The sequence below is a fragment of the Gallinula chloropus genome, assembly GCF_964237585.1.
Source record: "Gallinula chloropus genome assembly, chromosome: 1".
Classification (NCBI taxonomy): Eukaryota; Metazoa; Chordata; class Aves; order Gruiformes; family Rallidae; genus Gallinula; species Gallinula chloropus.
The window spans coordinates 74,578,516-74,603,238 of record NC_140085.1 but is presented as its reverse complement, the minus strand read 5'-3'; the positions used below and the strand labels follow the sequence as shown (position 1 = coordinate 74,603,238).

Here is a 24,723-nt window from a genome sequence, read left to right as displayed (position 1 = left end):
ACACATTTGACTAAACATGTCAGCTGTGAACAAATGAAAATGACGGCACTGAAAGATTAGATAATAGCTCTGTGGTTCATTTTTAAGAGTGAATAATACTGAAAGAATTTGGGGAATACTCAGAAATACAGGCACGGGGAAACCACTCAAGGATCAGGCTAAAAAAGAAGGGACAGCAGACATGTAAATCTGAATCCAGCCACTGATACCCAAAGGGACAGGCAAGATGGAAAAGGTATTTGAAAAATTTGGTGTTGCAAGAGAAAACAAGGCAGTAAGGGGATCGAGAGGAACATAAGGATTAATTAGACATTTACAGAGTAAAGATTCTGTCACTTGTCCCTGAAACCAGCAGCTCTGCTTAAACAGTACATATTCCTGTCACACATTTACGAGCACTAAGAAGTGTATGGAGTACCAAAGTCTGGCACCACAGGCAGCAGGGAAAAACTCTTCTCCTGCAATTAAAAATCCCTGTATTTCCGATTGATTTTATAATAAAGTCAGATGCGACGTAAGACGACCGGTCTCCACAAGTACAGGATATCCAGTATATGACAACCATATGCAGCAATACTTGCTACTGCTAATTCATTTCATCTTCCTTGCCTTGACTCTTGTCAAGTCCCTGAGACAAAACTATCTATGTAAGGCAGACGGTTTCTTTTGTTCCACCCTTACTTTTCTGCCTTACCACATTGTTCCTAAGACACCACATTATCTTTAAAAGACGTAGAAAATTGAAACCATGTCAGATTCTGTTACTGTCCTAGAGCCAACATTTTAATACCATGCTATTAGTTCTATATTTAATACTAAAAGGGTAGCAGTACCTCTTCCGCAAAGTTAGTTTTCTTGTCAAGCATCTCTCGCAACGTCTGAAGAATTTTAATGCAGAGCTTTTCTTCCTTCTCCATTAGCTTCTTTGTGTGATTAATCAACCTTAAAGCAAAATATTAAACCTTAAAAGAGCATTGCACGTTGTTGCTAAGCCATACAACAATTTCTTTATGCAAAAATTACCTGTCACTATATTTTTCCCTCAAGGAAGGAAAATAAAAGTAGACAAGAGAAATCATCATTAAAAAGGAAATGGGACTTTCCAACCTGTTGAGAGGGTTTTTTGTGTTGATTTGCTTACGTTCCTGCCCATAGAGAAGGCACAATTCTGCATCCAGTTTGTACAAGTGCTTCTGGATTAAGATTTCATCCTTCCTTTATTTAAAGGTAACCACATGTCTATTTTAACCTTTATTTAAAGGTAACTGATATTCACCACCTTGCAAACCCTAAAAGCTACAACCTTTACACCTTCCAGCTTTGCTGATGGTTACATTCAGTATAGACTTAGCAAATGGCATCCAGCCAAAAGGATCCCCAGACACCTTGTGTGGAAGGTGTGCAGAAATGTAGATACTCAGTTGAAACATAAAGGCTTTTTACGTTCACACAAGAACTTTACCAAACTGTTCTAAGTCAGGAAACAAAGAACACGTCTGACTCCAGCTACGACTGTGACAGGAGTTTGGGTTCCAGTCAGCTTAAGGCAGAAGCAGCTCTTCTTCCTCTGCACAGCACAAGTCCTTGTACTGGTTCACCTGGAAGAAGGTGTATGAAAATAGAAGGGAGGAGGAGATCTGAAGGCCTTGGACAGGGCTGGGTTTTTCCCCATCAGTACCAGTGCTGGGTTACAATGGACAGAACAATGTCAGATTATGGCCGAGGATCAGCATACAGCAAAGGGACTGTGGCCACCAACGTGCACTGAAAGATGGCACCATTAACGATCCTGAATGCCAAACAGGCACCAAAAAACGGGGTTGGGAGGGATGAGGCTGCATCCTCTAGACCAGCGCTCTGTAACCCAGCAGAACCAGCTGTATTTAGATCACTGCTAAGTTTGTGCATTAATGCCACCCTGGGCTCAGGGGAGACACCGTGCAGGACTTTCCCGATTTCATGACTCACCAGTTCCATGAACTCTGAGTCCAAAACAAGGCAGCTCTTGGGCCTGCAGTGCTAACAATATTTTTGAAGAGTTACATCTCTACCTTGGGATTCCTGTGTAGCCCTGCAAAGCACTCCTTTGCCATGGAAGTTAATTATATAAACCAGAAAGCTGTTTATTGCACTAAATGGCCACAGCCAGCAGCCCTTGACTCGGTATGACTTTCGAAAGGAGTTTGGACAGAGGGGATGGGATAAGCTCAAAATTTAACTTACTTTTCCCAAACATAGGAAGCATATTATTATAACACTACTTCTGCAGAATATGCAGAAAGCCAAGAAATCAGGAGAGCTGCCAAATGCCTTCATTTCCCCCAAGTTACCTCTGTTTAAATTATAGTTTCTCAAGGGCAGCGAGGGTATCTCACTTGAGGACTAATAAAAAAAATTGCAAGGCTCTATTCCAATGCACAGACTGCAAATAAAACATCTAACAATTCAAGACCAGGTAGGGGTGCCAGTGAAATGTATTTTTAAAAGAGCTGATGGCATTTGAAAAGAAAAATCAAAAGATTTATTTGCTTTACAAAAAAAAAAAAAAAAATCAATCTGGCCCTGAGCACCCCACGCTGCCTCACTACAAATTCCTGAAAATTCTACCATGGAAAATCTACATTTCTGCTGTAGATTTGGAGAAATGTAATAGGAAAAGTAGCTCACTAAGAAAACGGAAGCAGGACGAGCCCATCACCATTTTAGCATGCTACTAACATCCAATTTCTAGGCAGGCAAGGCAAGACACCCCTCTCTCCCCTCCTCTCCAGACTCCTAAGCTGCTGAAAAACATCAAATATGCAGCAAATACCCTCAGTTTAAGCTTTCAGTACGAACTCAGACACCTACGTGGTTAAGTTGCTGTTGAAAATCAGAGGTAAGTGCTGTTGAAAATTCTAATTCCCTGCCACCTTTTCCACAGAAGCAAACAGGCCTCCTTACGCCACTTACTTGGACATGAAAGCGCCGCATCTTATCCTGGCATCGCTCCCCTCAGGGAAGAGAAGTTCTGGGCTGTGCAGCACATCAACCAGCACCGAGAATTCCGCTTGCATCATGGGAGTGAACTGCTGCTCCAAGGAGGACACTACATCCTAGGGAAAAAGAAGAAGAATGTCATTCCTAACTCTGGCCAAGGAAACTAGAGGAACATTGCCGTGGAGTTGCACAATACTGTGCGATGGGCTGTTCGGCTTGTGACAGCAGCAAAGTCCATGTGACAGTAGAGCAACCTCAGGCCTCTCTTCATGCCACTCCTCAAGGGGGAGTAAGGAGCCCATTACTCTCTAGCTTGCTGTTGTCTCTCAAATTTCTCCTCTGCAGCAATGCCCACTAAACACTCAGCAACAGTCAAGAAGATGTTGTGCTGGAAAAATCACCCAAGGCATTGCCTCCAAGGTGTTTAGGGCTCCTCCAGTTTTCTGGGTCCTGCTGCTTCCTTAGTTCATAAACTCCTGCCATCATTTAACTACTACAATGCACAAGGTAATCTCCACCTTACAGATATACTCCAGTGACACAGATCTGATGTGATGGCTCCTAAAACCCCAGTACCTCCTCCCCTGCCAGAACCGGACACATATCCATGGAAAGGCAGAAAGGAGATTCCTCTCTGCAAACCACTTTGGGGCAAAGAACGTATTTCCTAATCCTCTCTACTGAATTCGGTAGGCGCCGAATTCAGACGGTGGATCAAAAGGCCCTGCGCGTTGTCTTCACTTTGAACAGACACCAGAGAAGAGCAGAAATCCCTGCTGCCCCCCCACCTAGAAGAGCAAAGGTCACTGTCATCCAGCAATCAAAATGCAACGAGTCTGTCTCTGGTGTTCCCACATCTGGCCCGTATCAGACGAGTGCAGGGCCGCAGCTGCTGCCCAAGCCATTCCCTATTTTCGTACCTGTAGTTTTTCTATTATGTTCCTGTAGTCCCAGGCAGGGCCACCAAGAGCTTCTTTAAAACGAGGTCCACTGCGGGCTGACATTCTCCACCCCAGGGCTGCCCTCTGCACCATGTTAGAGTGACTCTTCATGAACAAGGTGTTGACCTGGCTGTCCAAATCCACTGGAATTGCAATCCCACGGTTCTTTGCTTTGAAAGGAAGAAGAAAAAAAAAAATAGAAGAAATCTACAGTGGCAAAAGCCTGAAAATCTTTAGAAGATAATGGCAAGCAGAATCCCAATACTCTTGAAGTTAAGGGGCAGGGAGACTCCCACTTCGCCAGGTTTAAAAATAAGGATCACAACCTGAGCAGGTAGAAATCAGCTGTAATCAGTTAAAGGGAGCAAACTGTACCACTTTAAATGAGACAAGGATCATTTCTAGTACATATTTTCATAGATATAGATGTTTATTCTTTAAAAACGGAAAAAAAAAATTACTAACTTGAAAAAAACAAGTCATATCCAGAGATATTAGTACCAGTAACAAAAGGGGTATGTTTTACTCTATTCAAAAATTCTTATTTCTCATGGACCTGTGCACATTTAGCCAATTTATCCCAAGTGCAATTTGTTGCTTTTCTCTGTATTTCTCTTGTGGAGACCTTGAGAAACCGAGTGCATACAAATTAAATTTGAAAAAGACACTCTCTTCTTCTCTCACCCTTTGGTTTCCTATACAGCCAGGGCTGTTCCACCATGCAGTTTCTAGACATCACTGCAATGTAACTGCTAGTTAATAAACATGTGATAGTTTAACTGATAGTTTAACAAATTTAACCAATAGTTTAGAACATGCCATCTTTGGTTTTTTTCAAAGACTTGAAGGGTGGGAAGTGATAAAAGAGAGAACATCTGAGAAAAAGAACAGGCAACAAGGATGGTGAAGGGTCTGGAGGGGAAGGCTCACAAGGAGAGGCTGAAGTCCCTTGTTTTGTTCAGCCTGGAGGAGACTGAGGGGAGACCTCATTGCGGACAATGGCTTCCTGATGAGGGGGAACAAAGGGGCAGGTGCCAATCTCCTCTCTTTGGTGACCAGTGGTAGATCCCATGGGAACGGCATGAAACTGCGACAGGGGAGATTGAGGTTGGATGTTAGATAGAGGTTCTCTACTGAGAGGGTGGTCAGGCACTGGAACATTTCCTCAGGGAAGTAGTCACAGTACCGAGCTTGGCTGAGTTCAAGAAGCGTCTGGACGATGCCCTCACTCCTTTTCTCTGACTTGGCCAGCCCTGTGTGGAGCCAGGAGTTGGACCTGATGATCCTTATGTGTCCCTTCCAGCTCAGGATATTCCATGATTCTATGAATCATTCACTTTTGCATATTGAAATGAGGTGATTTGAAAAAAAAAAAAAGCATTCACTCTTACTAGAGTGCTGCACAGTGTTTCTCTGAGGCACGGCCCCACCATCCTGCACTAACACGCACGCTTTCCAGAGTGGCAGAAGAGCTGAAAAATATTCCACCCCTCCCTCCTCCCCAGTTCTTAAAACATACACGACTTCATGTCCTGAACTTGAGAAGTCAACAGATGCCCTTCTCTGCCAAACAGCCCATGCACCAGACCCCACGGGAGTACGTGCAAGCGGAGAGTCAGGCACAGTGCTCTGATGAATGAAGGCTCGTGTGCTGCCAAGCGCAGTGAGTCACAGGCAGAACCCTTCTCTTCCCCCAAATACTGTATTTTAATGGCAGCATTTATTATAAACTTAAATTTGGCCATGATGCCTCAACCCCCAGTCTCCCAGATTACGGCAAGGGTGCTCTGTCACACGTGTCCTCATCCCTTTAAGAGCTCCTGCGGGTGCGAGGCACCCTCCTCTCTCTTCCCCCTGCGAGGGTGAATCCTGATGCAGGACCAGGACCCCCCATCTGCAGATTAGGCTGTTTAACTGGGGCAGAAGAGAGATCTCTTAGTCTCTTTCTGGTAGGGGCTTTCTTTAAACAGTTTGCCAGAGGGAATGAAAGAAAAATAATAATAAAATTTCCTAGGTCAAGACACATTTCCCCAGGACTGTATCCGAATCCTCAGCAGCAGATGTACAGCAGTTTCCACACTGGTAATTGACTTTTCTTTTCCACCCTCCATTTGTTTTGAAGGCAAGGTTCCTGATTATCATGAGGAAAATACTACGTATGGCTGGCCATTATTTCTAATGACTGTTTTTTCCATATTATTCAACTGGGTTATTTTTCAAAACACATTTGCCCTGTTGCTGCTTACTTTATTACAGAAGTCCATTAAAGTTCTGCCGGTGTGGGTAGGGTGCTGCAGCCTATTAATCCAATTTATTGTGTCCTAATGTCAATCACGGGAATGTTATCGGACAATGTTCACTTCTCAATTAAGTGGTATGTATGCAGAATCCTGATACATCCAGGAATAAATTTAGCAATGGGGAGCATGCTGTTCAGAGGAAAACCCAGACTTCTGCAGTCCTATAGATGCCATTTGAAGTTAACAACTTCCATCAGTGTCTGCGGAGCAGTCAAGGACTATGATTGTTCAAAGAGTTGCAGCTAATTAAAACTATCACAAAGAAAACCAAAGAGAGAAGAAAAAAAAAAACCCAACTCCTTTGTTTTGAACCGTACTTATATGTATAATTCCATTTGTAATTAAGATTTGTATTAGTTGTCAAAGGGCACCGTTGAAGTCTAAGCTATAAACAAAGCCTTTGTCTTCTTATTTCTTTGCAGCTTGTAGAAAGTTTATCTTTCATTTGTTTCACATTTCATTATTTAAAACAACATGAAACATATTTTTACATTTTGGAAAGCTGATGAACAAATGTGAACATAAATATTTATTTTTAATTTAGGTGTTGTAGGCTGCTTTCCTCTTCAAAATGTGTCAATCTCCCTTAAAGTACGAACATAAAATATTTAGAAGCATGTTTATTTTTGTTCCACTTAGAAATACTTTTGGACAGCACTCAAACTTCCAAAGTAGGGTTAGAGCTGGTAGACAAAGGAGCCAGGAGGGGGTAAAATTCTATCTTTCTGTCATCTGACTGGTGAACCTGGGGACAAAAGCAAGCTATGTGGCTGGATGTAAACTGGTACCATAGGTATCTATAGCAGGATAGATATCACAGTGGACTAAAAGTGTCATCAGCTGAGGTAAATTCTGCCTGGCAGTGGAGGGCATAGTGCAACTTTATATATATATATATATATTTATATATTTATATGTATACACACACTCTGTCCAATTCCTGCACAGGGCTAATTATACCCTGAACACACTATGCCATTTTCTCAGTGTCAGAGGAGATGCAGTTTGCTGGGAAATGCTTTGCCCGCCTAACTCTCAATCTGCTCCTCACAATTATGCTGTCAGCAATAGCTGGAGCCGAGCCGAGCCAAGCTGAGCCAAGCCAGCAAAGGGCGCTCATGGAAACAGTCTCAGCAGCAGAGGGACGCCGATGAGGCCAGGCCGTGGTAAAATGCTCTGCCGCACGCTGGATGGCTCTGCATGCACCCAGGGCATCAGCAGCTTTTCTTCTCCTTTACTGTTTAAACTATGAAATAAGTACTCTGAGATGGGGACTCCAAAGAAAAGGGCAACATTAATGTCAAGAAGCAGGTAGCTAAAAATCAAGCCTCTCTCTGCAAATAATCTGGACTCGGCCGAAGTCCCAAGAGCACCGTCTGGCTGCTGGCGGAAGGGCTGAAATGGGCCGAGATGGACTCGGTGAAATTACCTGCGCGCAGTTCTCTTCACAGAAGCACAGAAATTGGATGTAAAAGGACCTATTTCAGGAACGCTTGTGAAGCACTGGCCCTTCTTCACACTGCCAACCCGAGTCATAGGATCAATTTAGCACTCAGGATTTCCAGGAAGCGGCCCTTGCTCGCAATTTTCTTTGGAAGCCCGTTCTTCAGAGTACCCTGCCTTGCTGTAAGGGAGCTTGCCACTCCTCTTGATATTCCCACCTAGCGTTCCCTAATTTTAAATTTCACCCCATTAGCTTTTGTAGTCTATAGAAACAAAATACAATAGTATTTAGTGGTTTCACAGCTATTTAGTACACTACCCTAAACCGTCTCTGGTGTGGGTTTTCTGGGGAACACGCAGGTGGCGTTTCACCCCTTAAAACACCTCAAGTTGGAGCGTGACAGGCAATCTGGGTCACAAAAAAGCCACAGCTGTACCTGTCCATGAAGCCTTTATGCCCATCTTGTTGTTGCAGACAACTCTATCATGTTCTCCCACACTTCCCAGTTGTCACTTAACATATTTAGTTCAATTAATTTTGCTCCATAAATCAGTCTCTCCAGCTCCTTAATCATTTACTGACTGCTTAACAAATGCATTTGGATGGAGAGACACAAATGCTAGCAACAGCAAGACTTTTTAAAGGAAATAAAAGCTTTGTGTAGACAAGACACAAGCCTGCCAATCTTCTACCCTTCACTTGGATGTTTTTTTTTCTAACAGAAAATCTACACTAAAATATTTATCAGTCTGTAAAAAGATCATCATTGAATTTTTCTTGCAATTAGGGAAACACAAACAGTTAAAATAGAATAAAATATGTGCTTCATCTGAAATGTAGTCTTCTTGCTGTCAAAAAAGTAACAACAGGATAATTATTTTATTTGAACTAAAAATTGAAAATGAAGGTCTAGCTTTTTATAAAATGGAAAAGAGATTTTAAAAACTCAGTAGGGAAGTGAAATCAAGTATTTTCAGGGTAGAAAAAAACCCTTATATTATGCACAATAATTCCAAAGAAGCAATAAAATGTAACCTAGATTTTATGTTTAATGTTTCCTGTTTGTAATTTGTCATGGAAAAAGGAATGGCTTTAGAGGACATGGTCAAGAAGCCCCACAGGAGAGGTTTCTGATTCTGTACAAAGAGGTATTGGTGAGCTGAAATTGGTGAATGAATGCCAAACGAGAAAGGACTTCACTGCTCCTTCAGACCACCTGGTCTTTGCTACAGACAACCCATGTCCTTTAATTTCTTTTGGAAAAATGTATTGAGCACCATTTAAAATGAAGCTAGCTTTTCTGCCATCTCTCCTCCTTCCATTGTCTCTTGGCCATTTGACCAAGGACATCCTTCCAATGGTGGTCCCCAACCTCTGATTTACAATCTAACTTTATTTAGGTTATATACAACCTGGCATAATTTGTGTCCATTTTTTTTTCGAGTCAGCCCTGGTCCTTTAGCTTAAATGTCTCTTCTTGTGACTATATATGGTTCTAAGTACTTTCGAAGAGTAACATCACGGGCCTTTGCTTTGCTAGGCAAAAAAGGTGGGGCTCCCTGAGTTTCTTTCTTGTCATACAGTTCTCCTTCCCTCTGACCATCCCAGTAGTACTTCCTCCATACGTGTTCCACTTAGGAGTTTACGAAAGAGCAACCTTACAGGACTTGCCTCCCATTTTGTAAGATTCTCCTTTTGCTTCTCCTAGCATCCTAGAGCATAATCTGATAATGGTGAATGTAATTTGGCTTGCTGACAGATGGTTTTCAAAAGGGTCTGCCAAGAGTAGCAGTCTAACAAAATGCAGGTTCCTATCTGCCACTGTCTACTCACTCATCTGAGAAATTCCAGTTATTTCATTATTGGTGGTAAGAGCACAGCCATACACATACCACATCCCTGGGATACACACACAGTGTCAGAGGGAAGATGCAATTTGTAAAAACCTAAGGGAGAAAGCTAACAGTACTGCAGAGATGAGTGTATTTGCCCATGTAACAGAAAAGAAAACTGATGCTTGGGGGTGAAATGTAGGAATGACCACTTAATTAAGAAGCAGCATTCTCTGCATGGGTCCTGAAAGACTGGTCAGCCCTTGGAGAAAGACCCCGCTCCAATGCAATTTAAGATACACAGTCAAGATCTTTAGTTGTGAGGATTCCCTAATTTTACCATAAGGAAAGACAGCGGATGGCTTAAAATGCAAACTTTGAAATGGGCCTTCACCCTTCACAGTCTTGCAAAGATTATAAAATGTAGGAACTGAAAGCCCTTTAACAATAAATTAATTTGAACTAAATCAAACCATTAGACATTTTAGTTCTTCCATCTTCACAAAGATCAGGGGACCTTTTAAACATTTTTCATTTGTAGCTATTTTACCAGTGAGATGGACGCTGTTTTGATTGCTGATATCTTTTACTGTACTTTCCAGCAAAAGCTCAGTCCTATGTAATAACTGAGAAGAAGCAAAAGTGATAAACCTACAACACGTTAATTCCCATTACTGTGATAACCCACATGAACGAGACACATTAACATCCATCTATAGCCCATTGTCAGTGTTTCTAACTCCTGCCAGGTCACCAAATGTGTTCCAAGCCTCTTGGGAGCCACAGAAGGGTCCCTGACGAAGAAGAGAAGCAAACCTCTATGCTTCTTGCTGAACTGGAGGCAGACAACCGCCTGGAGATGAAGCAGCGAAGCTTGAAAAGCACATGAAGCTTTTCCCCAGTGATCAAGTGGAGTTGAAGAACCAGGGTTATACAAAATTAGCTTCTGCAACATATCCTTTTGCTGACCTGGAAGATAATGCACTTTCTCACATTGCTCATAAGAAGACAGATGTAATGATCTTAAGCTCTCGAGGCAATACTTACATCCACCTGCAGCAGCAAACTCGTAAGCACTGAGCAGGACGTATGGCGCTTAAACTTGCTCTGAAATGGGTCTTTTAAAAGTGCATTGTTATATGGATCTTTGATATCTTGGGAAATCTGTGTATGATCTTTCTTCCTCCTGAGATTCATTTCTAAATCCAAGGCTACAACACACACACACACACACACACAAAATCATGTTTGTTCTTTCAACTCTATACTATATTTATTTTCCATCAAAAGTCTTTGGTCCCTGCTGTAAATCTGTCCAATACTCTATCTCTCTGATATAGGCAAAATCTTTCTAGAGGGTTTTTTTTTTTAAAACCCTGCTGTGAAACATGAAGGCCTTCACATTAAAGCTGTCAGACTCTCAAGTCACACACACACACACACACACACACACAAAGAGGCAGAAGAGTGCTCACAGATTCCTAGCCAAAATTCAAACCTAGTCCACATATGCAGCGAGCAAATGAGGCAAAAAAGGGCCCCCCTGTTTGTATTATGGAAGAAACCTCTTCCTTCTCCAAGAGAGGCACCATTTTTTGTGGTGAAACACCCGATGGAGAAAGGCACCAGGCACCTGCTCTAATCACAAAAGGGCCTTGATTTTAAAAGCCTCTGGTACCCCCCGCTGGGGCAGTTTTTCCAAAGCTTCCAGCAGAGCAAAGCAGGCCTGCTCAATTAGTCCAGGCAAGACACGTTTGGCACCGTGCCTGAAAACACTGTGCAGCACTGGCAGGCAAAATCTCCTCTAGCCAGACAAACTCCTGCTTAGGGGTGTTTGTTAACAACTCCACTTCCACCTCTTCTCCAGCTAACTTGCTGTTTGGGGAAATGCCCCTCAGCTCACCTGGTCCCCTTGCACGCCCTTTCTGCACTGTTGATATAAAGCACCAAACAAAAGATGTCACCATGCTCCTCCTCCACGTTGCTGTCAGTGATGAATCCTTAGACAGCTATCATGATACGGGCAGGAAACCACTACGTACAGGCTAACGTGTGCTTTCAGCAGGCAGCCAGACCCACGGCACCTCCAGATGACACACAGGTGAAGTCCCAGAGGAGGATGAGGGTGATGCCCTTCGCCAGCAGCTCAGCTCTACTCTGCCACAGTGGACAGTGCCCCAGGTATGGCTGGGATCTCATGGGTGGGAAGCCAGAGTGGCAGGAAGGTTCAACCCATAGGACAACATATATATATGTATTTACTAAAAAAACCCCACCTAGCAGCAAACTGTAAATCATATCCATAAAGCAGGAAAAGGAAGGAAATAAAAGACTATGGTGAATTTTATTTCTACTTCCACTAAGTAGGGAACAAAGTCATATACCTGAAGAAAACTCCAGGCATGAGCCATGCCTTGTATATGGGCTTTACCCTTGGCTCCCCCAGGAACAGGAGGCACACAGATGACAACCTACCCAAGACCACAGCCCTCTCATATGCTGGTGCACCTGGCCAAGAGGCTGGATCTGCCAGCCTGTTAAGATGACGCATGCCTTCACTGGCAGGCTGCTGTGGGGATGAATTCAACTGGCTGTCTTGGCACTACACTCAGATGTCTCCAAATACCTTCATCTCAGTTGGATAACACAGTGACCTGTGAGCTAGAATTTGATTTTAGATGTAACTCTACAGAGGTGAAAACACTGAGCTGTCAAGAAGCACAAATAGGCCATGCTCAGTCTCAAAAATGCTCTCACCTGCCCTGCGATTTCCCTTTCCTCAGACTCCCAAAGGAAGTCATTTATTGATGACTCTTTCCAGAACTGCCAGAGAAGAGGAGGGACATTAAGTGTTAAACACACAAACAAGGATTTGTAGGACAAGAGCTTTATTTGAGACTGCAGTAGCTGTAGCAGAAAGGAAATAACGTCTTTAACTTCCAAAATTCTCCTGCCAGATGGATCCATAATTAAATCATTTGCACAACAAATAAAACAATTGAAGGTTGCTAAGACTGTAGGTAACTGCTTATTCTCATTCACACAAAAAGTTAATGAGATGTTTTGGCTAAAAGTTAAATGATACTCCTGTAAAGCTATTCCAAAACTCTACACCTAGTGTTGATTGTTAGGATGCCACAGATGCTGCAGGTGGTTGAAGAACCCTCTCATATTGTTTTACCATTATTTATTAGAACTTTGCATCAGCAATAGGATTTAGCCAGTTTCTGTATCTCACCCTCTGCTCAGATTTCATTCACACTGAGCAGAAACTTATTTTACGAGTAATCAAAATGACTGACTTTTAGAAACAGCACTGAATAATCCTTTTTTCTGTCAGGGCAGAAGGCTTTAAAAGTGTATTCACAGACATTTAACTTAAGAATTCACTTTTGCCAGTCTCAGGTATATAATGGCATAGAATGTTTTTTTTATTTTGTTTTAGGATATGAAGTTTTAAACCTTCCACTTCAGCACAGCATTTGAACTCATTTGAAAGCATGTACTTTATCAGCTGCCCTGACAAACAAATTTGGTCCCTGTGCCAGTGCAAGGCAATATTCCCCTGACAAGGCCAACTGTGTAGCAGCAGTAAATGAGTGGGCCGAATGGTGAGGAGCAAGCAGAGAAGCTATGGAGGGGCACAGTTACAGTTTCCATCCCCAGCTCCCCCACAGGACAAAACCCAAACCAGCCCAGGACTGTGACCGACCATAGCCAATGCGACTCTCGGGATCCAAGGGGGAGAATGATGGGTGCTCTCCCATGCACTGTTGCTAAGCATGGCTGCTTACTACAGCTTGTGCAAACGTAGCCAGAACAACTAGAAACACCCAGGGTTTCTCATAGCTGATGTGTTAATATCATAACTTGCTTCAGGTCAAGTTCAACCATCGCTCACTTAAGCAAACTCATCTCTCTGACATACAGGTTTCACCTATCAACCCTATTTGACTGGACAGATTTGAATGGGTTATAAAAGGAGAAAGAATTTTGCCTCAGAAAGTGGTGTTCCTGAAATCACCACTGTCACAATTTCAGGATGGCAGAGTAAAATTACAAACTGTTCAACCTCCAGGAAGTCTGACCTTACAACACAGAGAACAGTAACGAAAGTAAAACCTGCCACCTACCCACTTCAGCCAGAGTCTTGATACATGACTCCACCGAGGCTTTCTGTGTTGGATTTGGCCAGGTACAGTTGTAAATTCTAAAGGCAGACTGCAGCAGCTGAATAAAAACAGGCTGGTGTGTCTGAAAACAAAAAGATAAACATGGAATTGTACCCTTTAGAATCCCCTCACAGCTGCCCCGGGGTTTGACACAACATAAACCATATGCAAGGGGGTTTTAGCTTGTAGGCTCAAGCTACAACTCCATTAAATGGTTCTTCAGGACTGGACAGGATAGAACAGAAATCAGTGCCGCACCTCTAAAAAGGCCAAATCATGCAATTCTTCCTCAGATTGCAAGTGATATGAAGCAAATACAGTAGGGAGCAGGAAGGAGAAGTTTTCCCAGTTCTCAGGTATGCATCCCTTTTGTCATAGGACACAGCATTTTACTTGTACAAACACCAAGATAGACCATTACTCTGCAAGGATGCTCCCGCCACTGAATTCACAGGAGCCGGGAGTAAATCTGAGCATCTTGAGCTGTCTACTGGTTCAGAGCTCTAAGTGGTAAAAATTAAGAGTGAGTGTTTTAAATAGAAATTAAGCTGCTAGCCAGTGGCATGAGAGGGGGCAGAGAAATTAAAGGAAGATGTAAAGATACAACATTCTCATCTGGGTAGGAGAAGGTATCTCATTAATGGTCTGAATTGCATATTTGTCTGTGTCTCTTTTCCTTACCTGGAGGCTGGTGCTGTTATCTGAAAATGGTGAATTGAAGAAGCCACTCACGATGTTCATCACAGGCTCAGTGACATATTTCTCCAGAGATGTGTCTGCATGTTTACGATCCGTGGTTGTGTTACAAACCTACAGGGAAGAAGGAGGAAGCAATGAGATTTAGTTCTTTTAAGTAAGCAAGCTTTGACATTTTGTAGCTATTACAACACACAGAATATTTCTTTCTAATACAAACCCAAATTATTTTCATACAAAATTGAGCAGCAATAACTATCTTAGGAGTTCAAGCTGTATTTGTGATAGCTTATCTTTCTTCTTGGATATCTTCCTTGTCCCTCTGAATACCTTTCTCTCCCGAACTAGCTCTTTCTGGTTGGTTGTCTATTATTTTCCACACCATGAAAAAAAGATCCCCCTAAATCAGCATGCTGCATGCCACGTACACATTTAGACAGATTCAAGAAGAAAGTGGGCTTTTCCTCCCACCGTGGGGCTGGTTAGGAGAGGCCTTAGACACAGAGGAGACATAAACACCTTAGGTTAGAAAGATTTCATGTGACATTTAACTTCTCTCTACAATCACCACAAATGGGCGGTGAAGGTAAAGCTCATTTGCAGGAAAAAGGTTAGAAAAAGAGGGGAAGAAAGGGAACAGCACAGTCAATATCAACAGCCTTAGGATTGTAAACTGTAAGACAGACAGTGTTACTTAGGAAAGCCACATGGGGAAAATAGAAAAGACAAGCTAAAAACAATGAAAGAAGAGAATGGATGGTACTGGGACACCTCTGGAGCACAGAAGGATGATTAAATGGTGGAAGGATTTGTACAAAAGATTCCTGAAGACACCCTTTGGTACAACACTAAAAGTTTGTTGCTGCATAAAGATGTCATGCTTAAAGTAAGGAAAAAATTACTGGGTGGATTGCATTCCTCAGTACTTCTTTTATTTCTTTATTTCTTTTCAACATTTGTGAGCATCTATACAGAATAATTTTCACTTTGTATATGTCACTGGAAGCAGTACTAAAAGGAGCCTACGGAGCGCCAAACACGTTGAGAAAGGCAAGACACTTATACTACCTCTTCAACAGCCTTTAAATAAGCACTTCTAGTCATGTATAACAAGAAATGAAAGGCAAAGCTGTCCTCTTCTAGGGAAGATATGTGGAAGTGGGATTTATTTTGTTTATAGGCTTTGGGGGTGGCCTCCACGTTCCTATCTGAGCATTTCACACACCATCGTGGACCTGCGCGGCACATACTTCCCATGACGCTGCTCTATCGACGGGGAACTGAAGTCCAGAGAAGCAGCGTCAACTGCTTAACGTCACGGAGAAAAGTTGGAGACAGAGCCAGAAAGGTGATCCATTGCCCCTGCATCTCACACAGGGCAAACGTGCTCTCTAATTGCACACTGCCACTGCCACACTTGGACACTACAAGGCAGCGAAGTCACCAGACGTGTTTTGGGGATGGCCACTGGTGTGACATCCCACAGCGCCCACGTTCAGGGGAAGATACAGGTCACGGGAGCACGAAAGGATCTGCAGTGCAACATCCAGGCACTGGCACACGGTAGGCAAAGGGATATCCAAAGATAACCTCAGGCCGACAGAAATGAGGCATCTTGAGGAGCTTTGCTTGTCTGCTTTTCTAAAATGTGTCAGATAAACAAGTCATGCCCCACAGTGCATTTTTTAGCATCCCAGGAAAGGAAAGATTTTTGGTCAGAGAAGCAACAGTGGCTCAACTGAAATAGCAAACTCTTCATCCCTTCAATTTTGGGAAAAGAATGATACCACCACCACCCCCAGTCCTCATCAAAGTAACAGATTCAGTTAATAATAAAAACTTTTTTGAAGAAGAAAAAAAAAGGCATAGAACTAAAATTCTCTTGAAGTTGTTCTAGTTTTAATTAACCTGCAGGGCAGTTTTGGCTGAAACCAGTAGCTCTGAGTCTCAGCACTTGCAGTCCCAGTGGTAAGACAGGGAGCTGTGCAGCGCTGGCACAGTGAATTCAGAAATCACCAAAACTCAATTCCAAAATGCTTTTAAGCTTTCCCCTTTGCTTGTCTAAAAGGCAGAGCCATATGCAAGGGTGCCATTCTGCTCCAACACCGGTCTGAAAAATTCCCAGCACAGAAGGAATTTGGAAATCCTCTCATTTGTTCTTATCCCTCTGCCCTTTGGGGACTGAAAGATGTTTCCCCATGGAAGAAAAAAAACCTGAAATGCATGAAATGGAGATGAGGATTGAGAAAGCAGTGTTTAAAAACCCCTTAAGAGGCTTTGGGACCGAAACTCACATGAATAATGCTTCAAAAATTCTGCAGAGAAAGCCAGGATGACTTTACAGCTGTCAGATCCCGGCTCTTTCTTTTAATCCTGCTCAGACTACAGCTGCTGACTTACAGGCTGGGCCACACGCAGGAAAGGGAAGCCTTTCCTTCAGCAGCACCCACTTTGCTTAGTGCAAACGCTTGAAGTCACACACGGGAGAAAGTAGGTTGGCAGAAACAGGGTGTCTTTGAAAGCGCGGCTGCTTTTGGCAAGCCGAATTTATACTGGAAGCCGCCTCGTGCCTGCTTTGCAATGTAGCACGTTGTTGAAAGAGAATGACAGTTGGGGACTAAATATTTCCTTCCTGGATCCAGAAACAGATTAAAAAAAAAAAAAAAAATTGGTTATTTTTTGCTTTCTTTTTTTGTTTTAAATAAAAAGGAAGGATTCCAACCTGAGGATAACACTCTGTCTTTCACCTTAGTGCTCTCTAATAACAGACTCAGGCTCAAAGCTCACAACTCACCCACTGACAGGCATTTGTAGCAGCTAAAAGAAAAGCATTTCCCCTTCCCTCATGCAAAAGCATCCCTTTTAGCTCACTGGAACACAGCGGATCAAAGGGCTCTTTTTCTAAATGCTTTGAAAGCTATTGTAACATCTTTCACCAGGCTGACAGCATTCAAACTGTCCTGATAGCTACATAACGCTGATGTATTTATAACACACCTGAAAAAACAAACCTGAACAAACACACTCAACAACACGGAAGGCACGGCCACTCACAGGGAGCTGTCTGAAGAGCAAGGCAGGCCAGAGCACTTCTGACATGCTCTTTTAGCCATTAACCAGGACATTAAAAGGACTAGTTAGACACCTGCCCTGAGGACTTAGCAGGAGGGCGAATTAAACCTGCATTTTGCCATTCAGTGCCGACAGCACACACGTGCACACACACAATATAGCATTAATAACACACTCGCTCTTCCCCTCTGAAGACCTGGAGTCTAATTTCTCTGATGAGAAGAGTATGGGAAAACAAGTTCAGTGGTCACGAGCGCCAGGACAACGCTACCTCATTTGGCAGGGTGCAAATTGCCTCCAGGCTCATGAACGGAGCTGTGGACCCTTCTTTCTACATCTCTGCTTCTGGCCCAAGGGCAAAGAAAATTGGTCACGTTCAAGGGCTAGGAAGGGAAGTCTGCTTAGAGGGTCGGGGCCAGGACACATCAGGAAAGGGCAACCCAGAAAGGGAATTAAGCAGGAGAAAGTAATTCTTGGAGTAAAACCAGCAAGGTTAAAAATCAGAATTGCCCTCCAAGGAGGTTTCTGATCTTAATTTTCAAATGAGCTTGGTTAGTCCAGAAGGACTTTCGCTGTAGAACATGACCACAGAGACAAGACAAACAGCAGGAAAACAGGATTTGTATAGGTCTCAATAGTGCTGAAAATGGCTACCACCAAAAAAAGAGAGCACAAACATCTCTGTGTGGAGGGGCGAACACAAAAAATTCCAATCAAACCCATTCCAACCAAAACCCATTTATAACTTCTCTGTTTCACAGAGAAACGAACAGATCCCAGTGCCTGCTGTACAGCACAAGTCTTTGCATTCAGTCTTACCTTGGCCTTAAATTTTGGTATTTTCTCCCAATAGGTTTCAAAGATATTATTTTATGGCACGCTATTACTTTTGGGTAAATATCCACTGCAGGACTGAACTGAGATTCTTTGACCTTTTGTACTTTAATTTGAACAAAATGAAGAATGCAAGGAGTGAGAACTTCAGAATTATAAAATGTAACGGACCATGGACTAGGAAAAAAATCTCCAAAATACTGTTCACCATCAAAGATCATAAGTGAATATAAGATCATATATGAATATGAGGAGAAACTTTTTCACTGTGAGGGTGATAGAGCACTGGGATCGGCTGCCCAGAGAGGTTGTGGAGCCTCCTTCTCTGGGGACATTCAAACCCTGCCTGGATGCGTTCCTGTGTGATTTAGTCTAGGTGATCCTGCTCTGGCAGGGGGGTTGGACTAGATGATCTTCTGAGGTCCTTTGCAACTCCTAATGTTCTGTGATTCTGTGATCATGATACAGGCCACCAGCACCAAAAACCTATATGTTTATTTCTTGAGTAGAAATTGCAACTCCATTAGTTTGGACTAATATTAAGCTCTTGCAAGAAACATTATGTATCCATTTCTAGCAGGTGATGTAAGCTGCAGTCATTATGCCACACTAGCTTATCCTCATGGCTCTACTATTGTGTTTTATCCTTCTGCAAGTCGTAAGATTTCCCTGTTTTTCAGCCTTCAAAATACCAGGGAATGGAAGTTTAATTCAACTTCAGACTTGAAACTTATTTTAACAAGTAATGACACCACAAAGCTCACTGGGGTCCACAGGAACTGAACACCTATGGTGCTGAGTCCCTTCATCAGCAGTGACAAGGCAGTGACAATGGCATAAGAGACAAAAACAGGGTGAAGTGAGATTAAAGAAGGAACGTAAGCCAAATAATTTCTTGATCCCTGATCCTCACTGTACTAGTAAAGCAAGCAGATTACAGGTGTAGGTTGTTTTTTTTAAATCATCACCACTGCAATGACACATAACACACAGGTCCTATGCATATGCAGACTCTCAAATCTCTACATCCATCAATTAATTCTTTTTCTGGAAGAAAGGAGAAAGGAACACGGGTTCCAAGGTGCCCTTTTATAAAGAGAAGGTTACTAGCAATTAACAAGTTAAATGATGATAAATAAAATATAATAGAAACAATGACCTGTTTTAAAAAAATCCAAATTATTCTATTGTCAACTTTGAAAAAAACAGTTAATACAAGTTCACCCAAAAGTCACTGCTGGTTTAGTTGCCACCCATGACTGTACTGAAATATTTAACATCTCATGAAGCTTACCCTTGCCATATCAACAAGGAAGTTCTCAAATAAATTCCAGATATGGTTACTGGCATAGATTTCTTTCATTTCCACTTCAGTGTCCACATAGCAGTGGTTAACAAAATTAACATAGGCAATTTTCACCTGCAGGAACAGCAAAAGCACAAACAATATGAAATAGAAGAGTGAAAACTATTAATATGCTGGTTTGTATCTGCAAAAAATACCAAACAATAAAGAAGATCCTTCAAGTGCTAACAAACACTAATAACAGCAATAATGCATATGTTTGGTTCTGAAGATTTAAGAAGCACGGCAACAAATGCATTAAATATACTTACTGAAAGATCACATGAAGAAAAATGGAAAGGTTTTGCAAGCATTCTTACTCCAACAGCAAACCCCCACAAAACAAGCCAATAATAAATGTGGTATTTAAATGCTATTAAGGCTACAAGGGCCTGGCTCCAAAAGCCAGGAGCTGTCAAAATGCAGGACGCCCTGCACTTGCCACTTGACTGGTGTGGGTTGATGCCTTGTGACAGACTTGCCAAACAGCCAAACATAAATAAAATAAAATAAAATAATATAAAATCTTTAGCAGAGCTGGGACTTCAATCCCTGTATTCCCACAATCCTAATGCAGCACTTGCATCTGGGGTGGGTGGTACTCAGTCCTGAATGGAAGGTTTTGTGGTGCTGAGACCACAGCAGCACAGGGCTTATCTGGGCTGCTATCTCTCTCTTCTGCATTACAAGTCTGTGTATGCACTCTATAGAAATGGATATCCAGCCCCTGAAATGTATACATTCAGTATAAACATAAGCAGACACACTGGAAATTTCTTGTCATGGTCAAAGGAGAGGAGATAGCTGTAATGCACTCAGGAGAAAACTCATGTCAGACTTTCAGGTTTCATTTCTTCAGGCTTTTTAAAATTAGCATCTGTTCAAATTAATGTCAGGAGGAACTTTTAAGCAAAACAAACATTTTTTTTTTTTTAAGAAAATACCCAGATGATCACAAGGGGCCTTTTTCATGGTGCAGAGCATGTCTTTACTCCTCCCAAGTCCCAGTTCAGTTGATACGAGTCCCAGTTTCCCACCAGATAACCTGTGGAAGCCCCTCCAGCTGATACCCGGAGCCAGAGCAAGCTCCTTGCTTGCACAGACAGTGAGAAGATTTCTTTTAATCGCATCAGGTTTGGTGCAAATGTTGCCCTTGTGATCAGAGTCAGGTATCACAGTCCTACTGAGGCATGACCAGTGTTAGCTGCAGAATTTGGCCTTCATATGCAGTGAAAAAACACATTTCCTGGACTGCAATTGAATTTAATAAAAGGAAACGTCAACCAAAACTCCCACCAACTTCAGCACATCCAGCATATTACCCATCTTTTCCAACAGATTCAGGCAGCAGCAAAAAGTGGGCTTGGCAAACTGCTCAGCTGAGTCTCTGCAGCTACAGCCAGAAGTTATCAGAGCTGTGAACTCAGACAGTGGCCAGACAAACCCAGGAAAACAAAACACGGTGCCTGCTCCACAAAGCTGGCAATCAAAGCATAAGGGACAAAGAACTTTCTTTTTAAGAAAATACTGCCTATCCTTCCTCACTTGTTCACCTTAACGAACACCACCTGCTTCCAGCCTGCTTTCTGTGCAAGTACCCAGCTCCTCAGGATAACACAAACAACGAAACGTTCTCCGCGTTGCTAAAAATGGTAAGTCTGCTTCCTCGTGCAGTGACTCTCACCTCAGGTATGCAGTCATCATGGGTCACTACTCTCACTATATCATCCAGTGGCAGGAGTGAATTGCACTTGATCTCTGTGTATACGTTCTTTCCTTCTGTACAAGCTGCTAGCAGTTCCACCAGAGTGATGTGATACGCCAAAGGTCCGCTCTCATCAGCTCGGTCTCGCTCTGAACACATCATTTGGAGCAGGACTGGAAACGATGCTCTGTCGTTGTAGAATATCAACACATCTTCACCACCATTTATCAGCTGAAAATGATAGCACAAAGTTTTAAGCACTCTGCACTGTGGTCATTTTGGACTTGATGCTCTTAATGGTAATTTCCAACCTAAATGATTCTGTGGTTTTCTTCATTTCTTTACTTTGTTCTACCTTTAAGTATGCAAAGACTGCCTAGCTCAAAAAAAACCCAACCCAAAGGTACTCTGAGGTAGCTCACCAAATGCACACACCAAAACAATATCTAAGGCAAATTTCCACTGTTATCTACACGTGAAAATCTGGAATAACTCACCAAGGAGTGAACTAATTCAAGGCAAATTTGAAATATAATTTTTATGTAGCTCTGTGTTTACCTAAGACAGTATGCCACCCTTATTATTCCTACTATCTCAATGTTGGGTTTGGGGTTTAAGTTAATTGTATTGTTAGGCTAGGGGGTATTATTGTCCTGTTTTATAGATAGGGACTTGAGGTGCAAAGAGATTAAATCTTCCATGCTACCTCACACAAAAAGCCCGTGGCTCACCAAGAACGTCACCGCTCTTTTCTGTGGCCCCGCTCAGCATCAGAAACAAAGGAGGATTTTTCCCAATCTATGCAAATTTGGCAGATGGATCTTGACATTGTCAGCATCATGCCAGCACTTCCATTTAACAGAAAACTGGTGTATGTGATAAATATTTGATTTTGCTACAAGCACACTGCTCATCTCAAGAGGATCCAGGGCGGAGACGGATGCCGGCAGCCCCATTTCAGCAGATCTCACAGACAAGTTTTACTCCAACCCTGTTTTGAACGCCCCATACTCTGGATGTTCCTGCTGCCAGCGCTGCTCTGCGAGCCTGAGCAGAGCTGGGTCGGGACAGTTGTCCTGCCTCTTCTTCATCACTTTCCTTTTAAGCACAGCGTGCTCTCAATGGAAGTGAAAAATAAGCCCCCATGAACCCTTTCTAGTACAGGATGCACCTTGGCAGCACCACGTCCATCCTATTTTGTGAACAAGGCACTTGACCTATCCAAGTCTCTGCATGAAATGAGATCCTAGCTTACTGAATTTCAAGGGTAGACATAAAGGTTGGTGGAGCTGCTAAGAAATGGGAAGGCAGTAAGAGCAGGAGTGAAAACTGGTCTTCCAGAGGAGCTAAAAAGTATCAGAAGTCAGGAAATATTTCATTATATTTTCTAGGGTTTCAACATTTCAAGTCTGACTACAACTTTTCTGATTATGTTTCCCCTGTTTCTTCCTTATTTTTACTTTGACAAGTGGATGGAGTAAATGGTGAATTCAGACTTTCCTGCAATTCCTGTTTCTCATTTATCTTTGGGGTTTTAAAAAGTTTCTACTCATGCCTCTTCAAAAGAGACGCTTTCTGGACAATCCACAGGACAGAAACAAAAGGGTTTAAAGGGACCAGTGTATGGGAGGAAGGAAGGACACAGTATGGGGGCCCAGTCATCATTCATTTTATTGCACTCCATGACCAAAACAGGGAAAACATGACTATTCAAAACTTTGGAAAATGGGCCTAACTTTTTCATGTCTGTAATACTATGCTCGCAGGACATTTCAAATACAAAATAATAAAACCCCACACACCAAGCCCTCTGGGAAGGTACCTGCTCTGTTGTTTTCTATTAAGTTGTTCACCCCATTCCCATAGTTATTACAACTTGTGTACATTAAACACAGAGGAGCAGGAAGACAACTTTTTCCAGGTTTCTTACATCAAATCCAGACCTCATCTCTACCAGTACCGCTTAATATTTTATCCTATCAAGTCAAACTGACCCCTCATCCTTTCATGTATTTATTGCTGAGGAATGAGAAAGAAATACCAGGAGATAGTGAACTTGCAGAACACAACACTGCATGTCACTCTTGCTGTATAATGACTGTGAGGAACTGGAAGCTGAAGCAGATGTTGCATCAGCACAAAAAGAGCTAAGGGGGACAAGGTAATCATTGTAAATGCAGGGACAGAAGATTATGTCATCCCCTTCCCCCAAGTTATCCACTTTGAAATGTGGCTCACAAAGGGCATCTGAATATTGACCCAAGCCAAGAAAATTATGTCCCTTTAAAAGCAGAAAAGGAAGACAATGATTCACTGTTAGCCAAAGGTCCCACTGAGCATCACGAGCTCGGTGATGGGGGAAAAAAAGTAAACCAAAACAACCCAGCAGCATTTTCTTCTACTGAAGAATATTTCTGACAAGTTAAGAACTCTATGGAAGTCTAACAAAAGTTGGTCAGTAAAGGAGTGTTTTGGGTTTGCGTGGCAAGGTTATGGTAATGGGGGTGCTGCAGGGGTGGCTTCTGCAACAAGCTGCCAGAAGCTTCCCCTAAGTCCGTGAGAGTCAATACCACCCAGCTCCAAGACAGACTTGACACTGGCCAAGGCTGAGCCCATCAGCAACAGTGGTAGCACCTCTGTGACAATATATTTAAGAGGGGGGGAAAAAAAATGATGCAAGCAGCCACTTTTTGCCAGCAGAAAAGGGAGTGAGATGATGTGAGAACCTTTGCAGACACCAAGGTCAGTGAAGAAGGGGGAAGAGGAGGCACTCTGGGCGCTAGAGCAGAGTTTCCCCTGCATGGGAAGATGACGATGAGTAGAGATTTCACCAGCAGCCCGTGGAGGATGCCACACTGGAGCAGGTGGAGACATCTGAAGGAGGCTATGCCTTGTGGGAAGCCCACACTGGAGCAAGCTCTTGGCAGAAACAGTGGTCCCATGGAAAGAGGAGCCTAGGCTGGAGCAGGTTTGCTGGGTGGACTTGTGACCCTATGGGGGACCAGGCTGGAGCAGTTCACGAAGAACTGCAGCCCATGGGAAGGACTCATGTTGGAGAAGTTGGTGGAGGACTGTTTCCTGTGGAAGGGACCCCACGCTAGAGCAGGGGAAGAGCGTGAGGAGTCCTGCCCCTGAGGAGGAAGGAGCAGCAGGGACAACGTGTGATGGACAGACCACAGCCCCCAGTCCCCAACCCCTCATGCTGCTTGCAGGGAGGAGGTAGAGAAACTGGGAGAGATGTTGAGTCCAAAGAAAGGAAGGGTGGGAGGAGGTGTTTTAAGATTTGGTTTTATTTCTCATTAGTCTGTTCAACTTAATTGGTAATAAATTATTCGAATTTTTCTTATACAGAGTCTCTTTTGCCCATGACTGTAATTGGTGGGTGATCTCTCCCTGTCCTTAT

At 42.8% G+C, this 24,723-nt stretch overlaps 1 protein-coding gene across 3 annotated transcripts in view; it reads right to left on the bottom strand.

The window, feature by feature from the left end:
• ITPR2 (inositol 1,4,5-trisphosphate receptor type 2) overlaps positions 1 to 24,723 on the bottom strand; it is a gene marked incomplete at its 5' end in the record, with an annotated part of 263,069 nt that overhangs the window by 115,932 nt on the left and 122,414 nt on the right. For all 3 annotated transcript variants that reach the window (XM_084279428.1, XM_084279429.1, XM_084279430.1), the window contains 7 exons: positions 834 to 942; positions 2,953 to 3,095; positions 3,900 to 4,090; positions 13,630 to 13,750; positions 14,350 to 14,478; positions 19,565 to 19,690; positions 21,300 to 21,551. In XM_084279428.1, the coding sequence (XP_084135554.1) occupies positions 834 to 942; positions 2,953 to 3,095; positions 3,900 to 4,090; positions 13,630 to 13,750; positions 14,350 to 14,478; positions 19,565 to 19,690; positions 21,300 to 21,551 (1,071 nt within the window). The remainder of the gene's footprint in view (positions 1 to 833; positions 943 to 2,952; positions 3,096 to 3,899; positions 4,091 to 13,629; positions 13,751 to 14,349; positions 14,479 to 19,564; positions 19,691 to 21,299; positions 21,552 to 24,723) is intronic.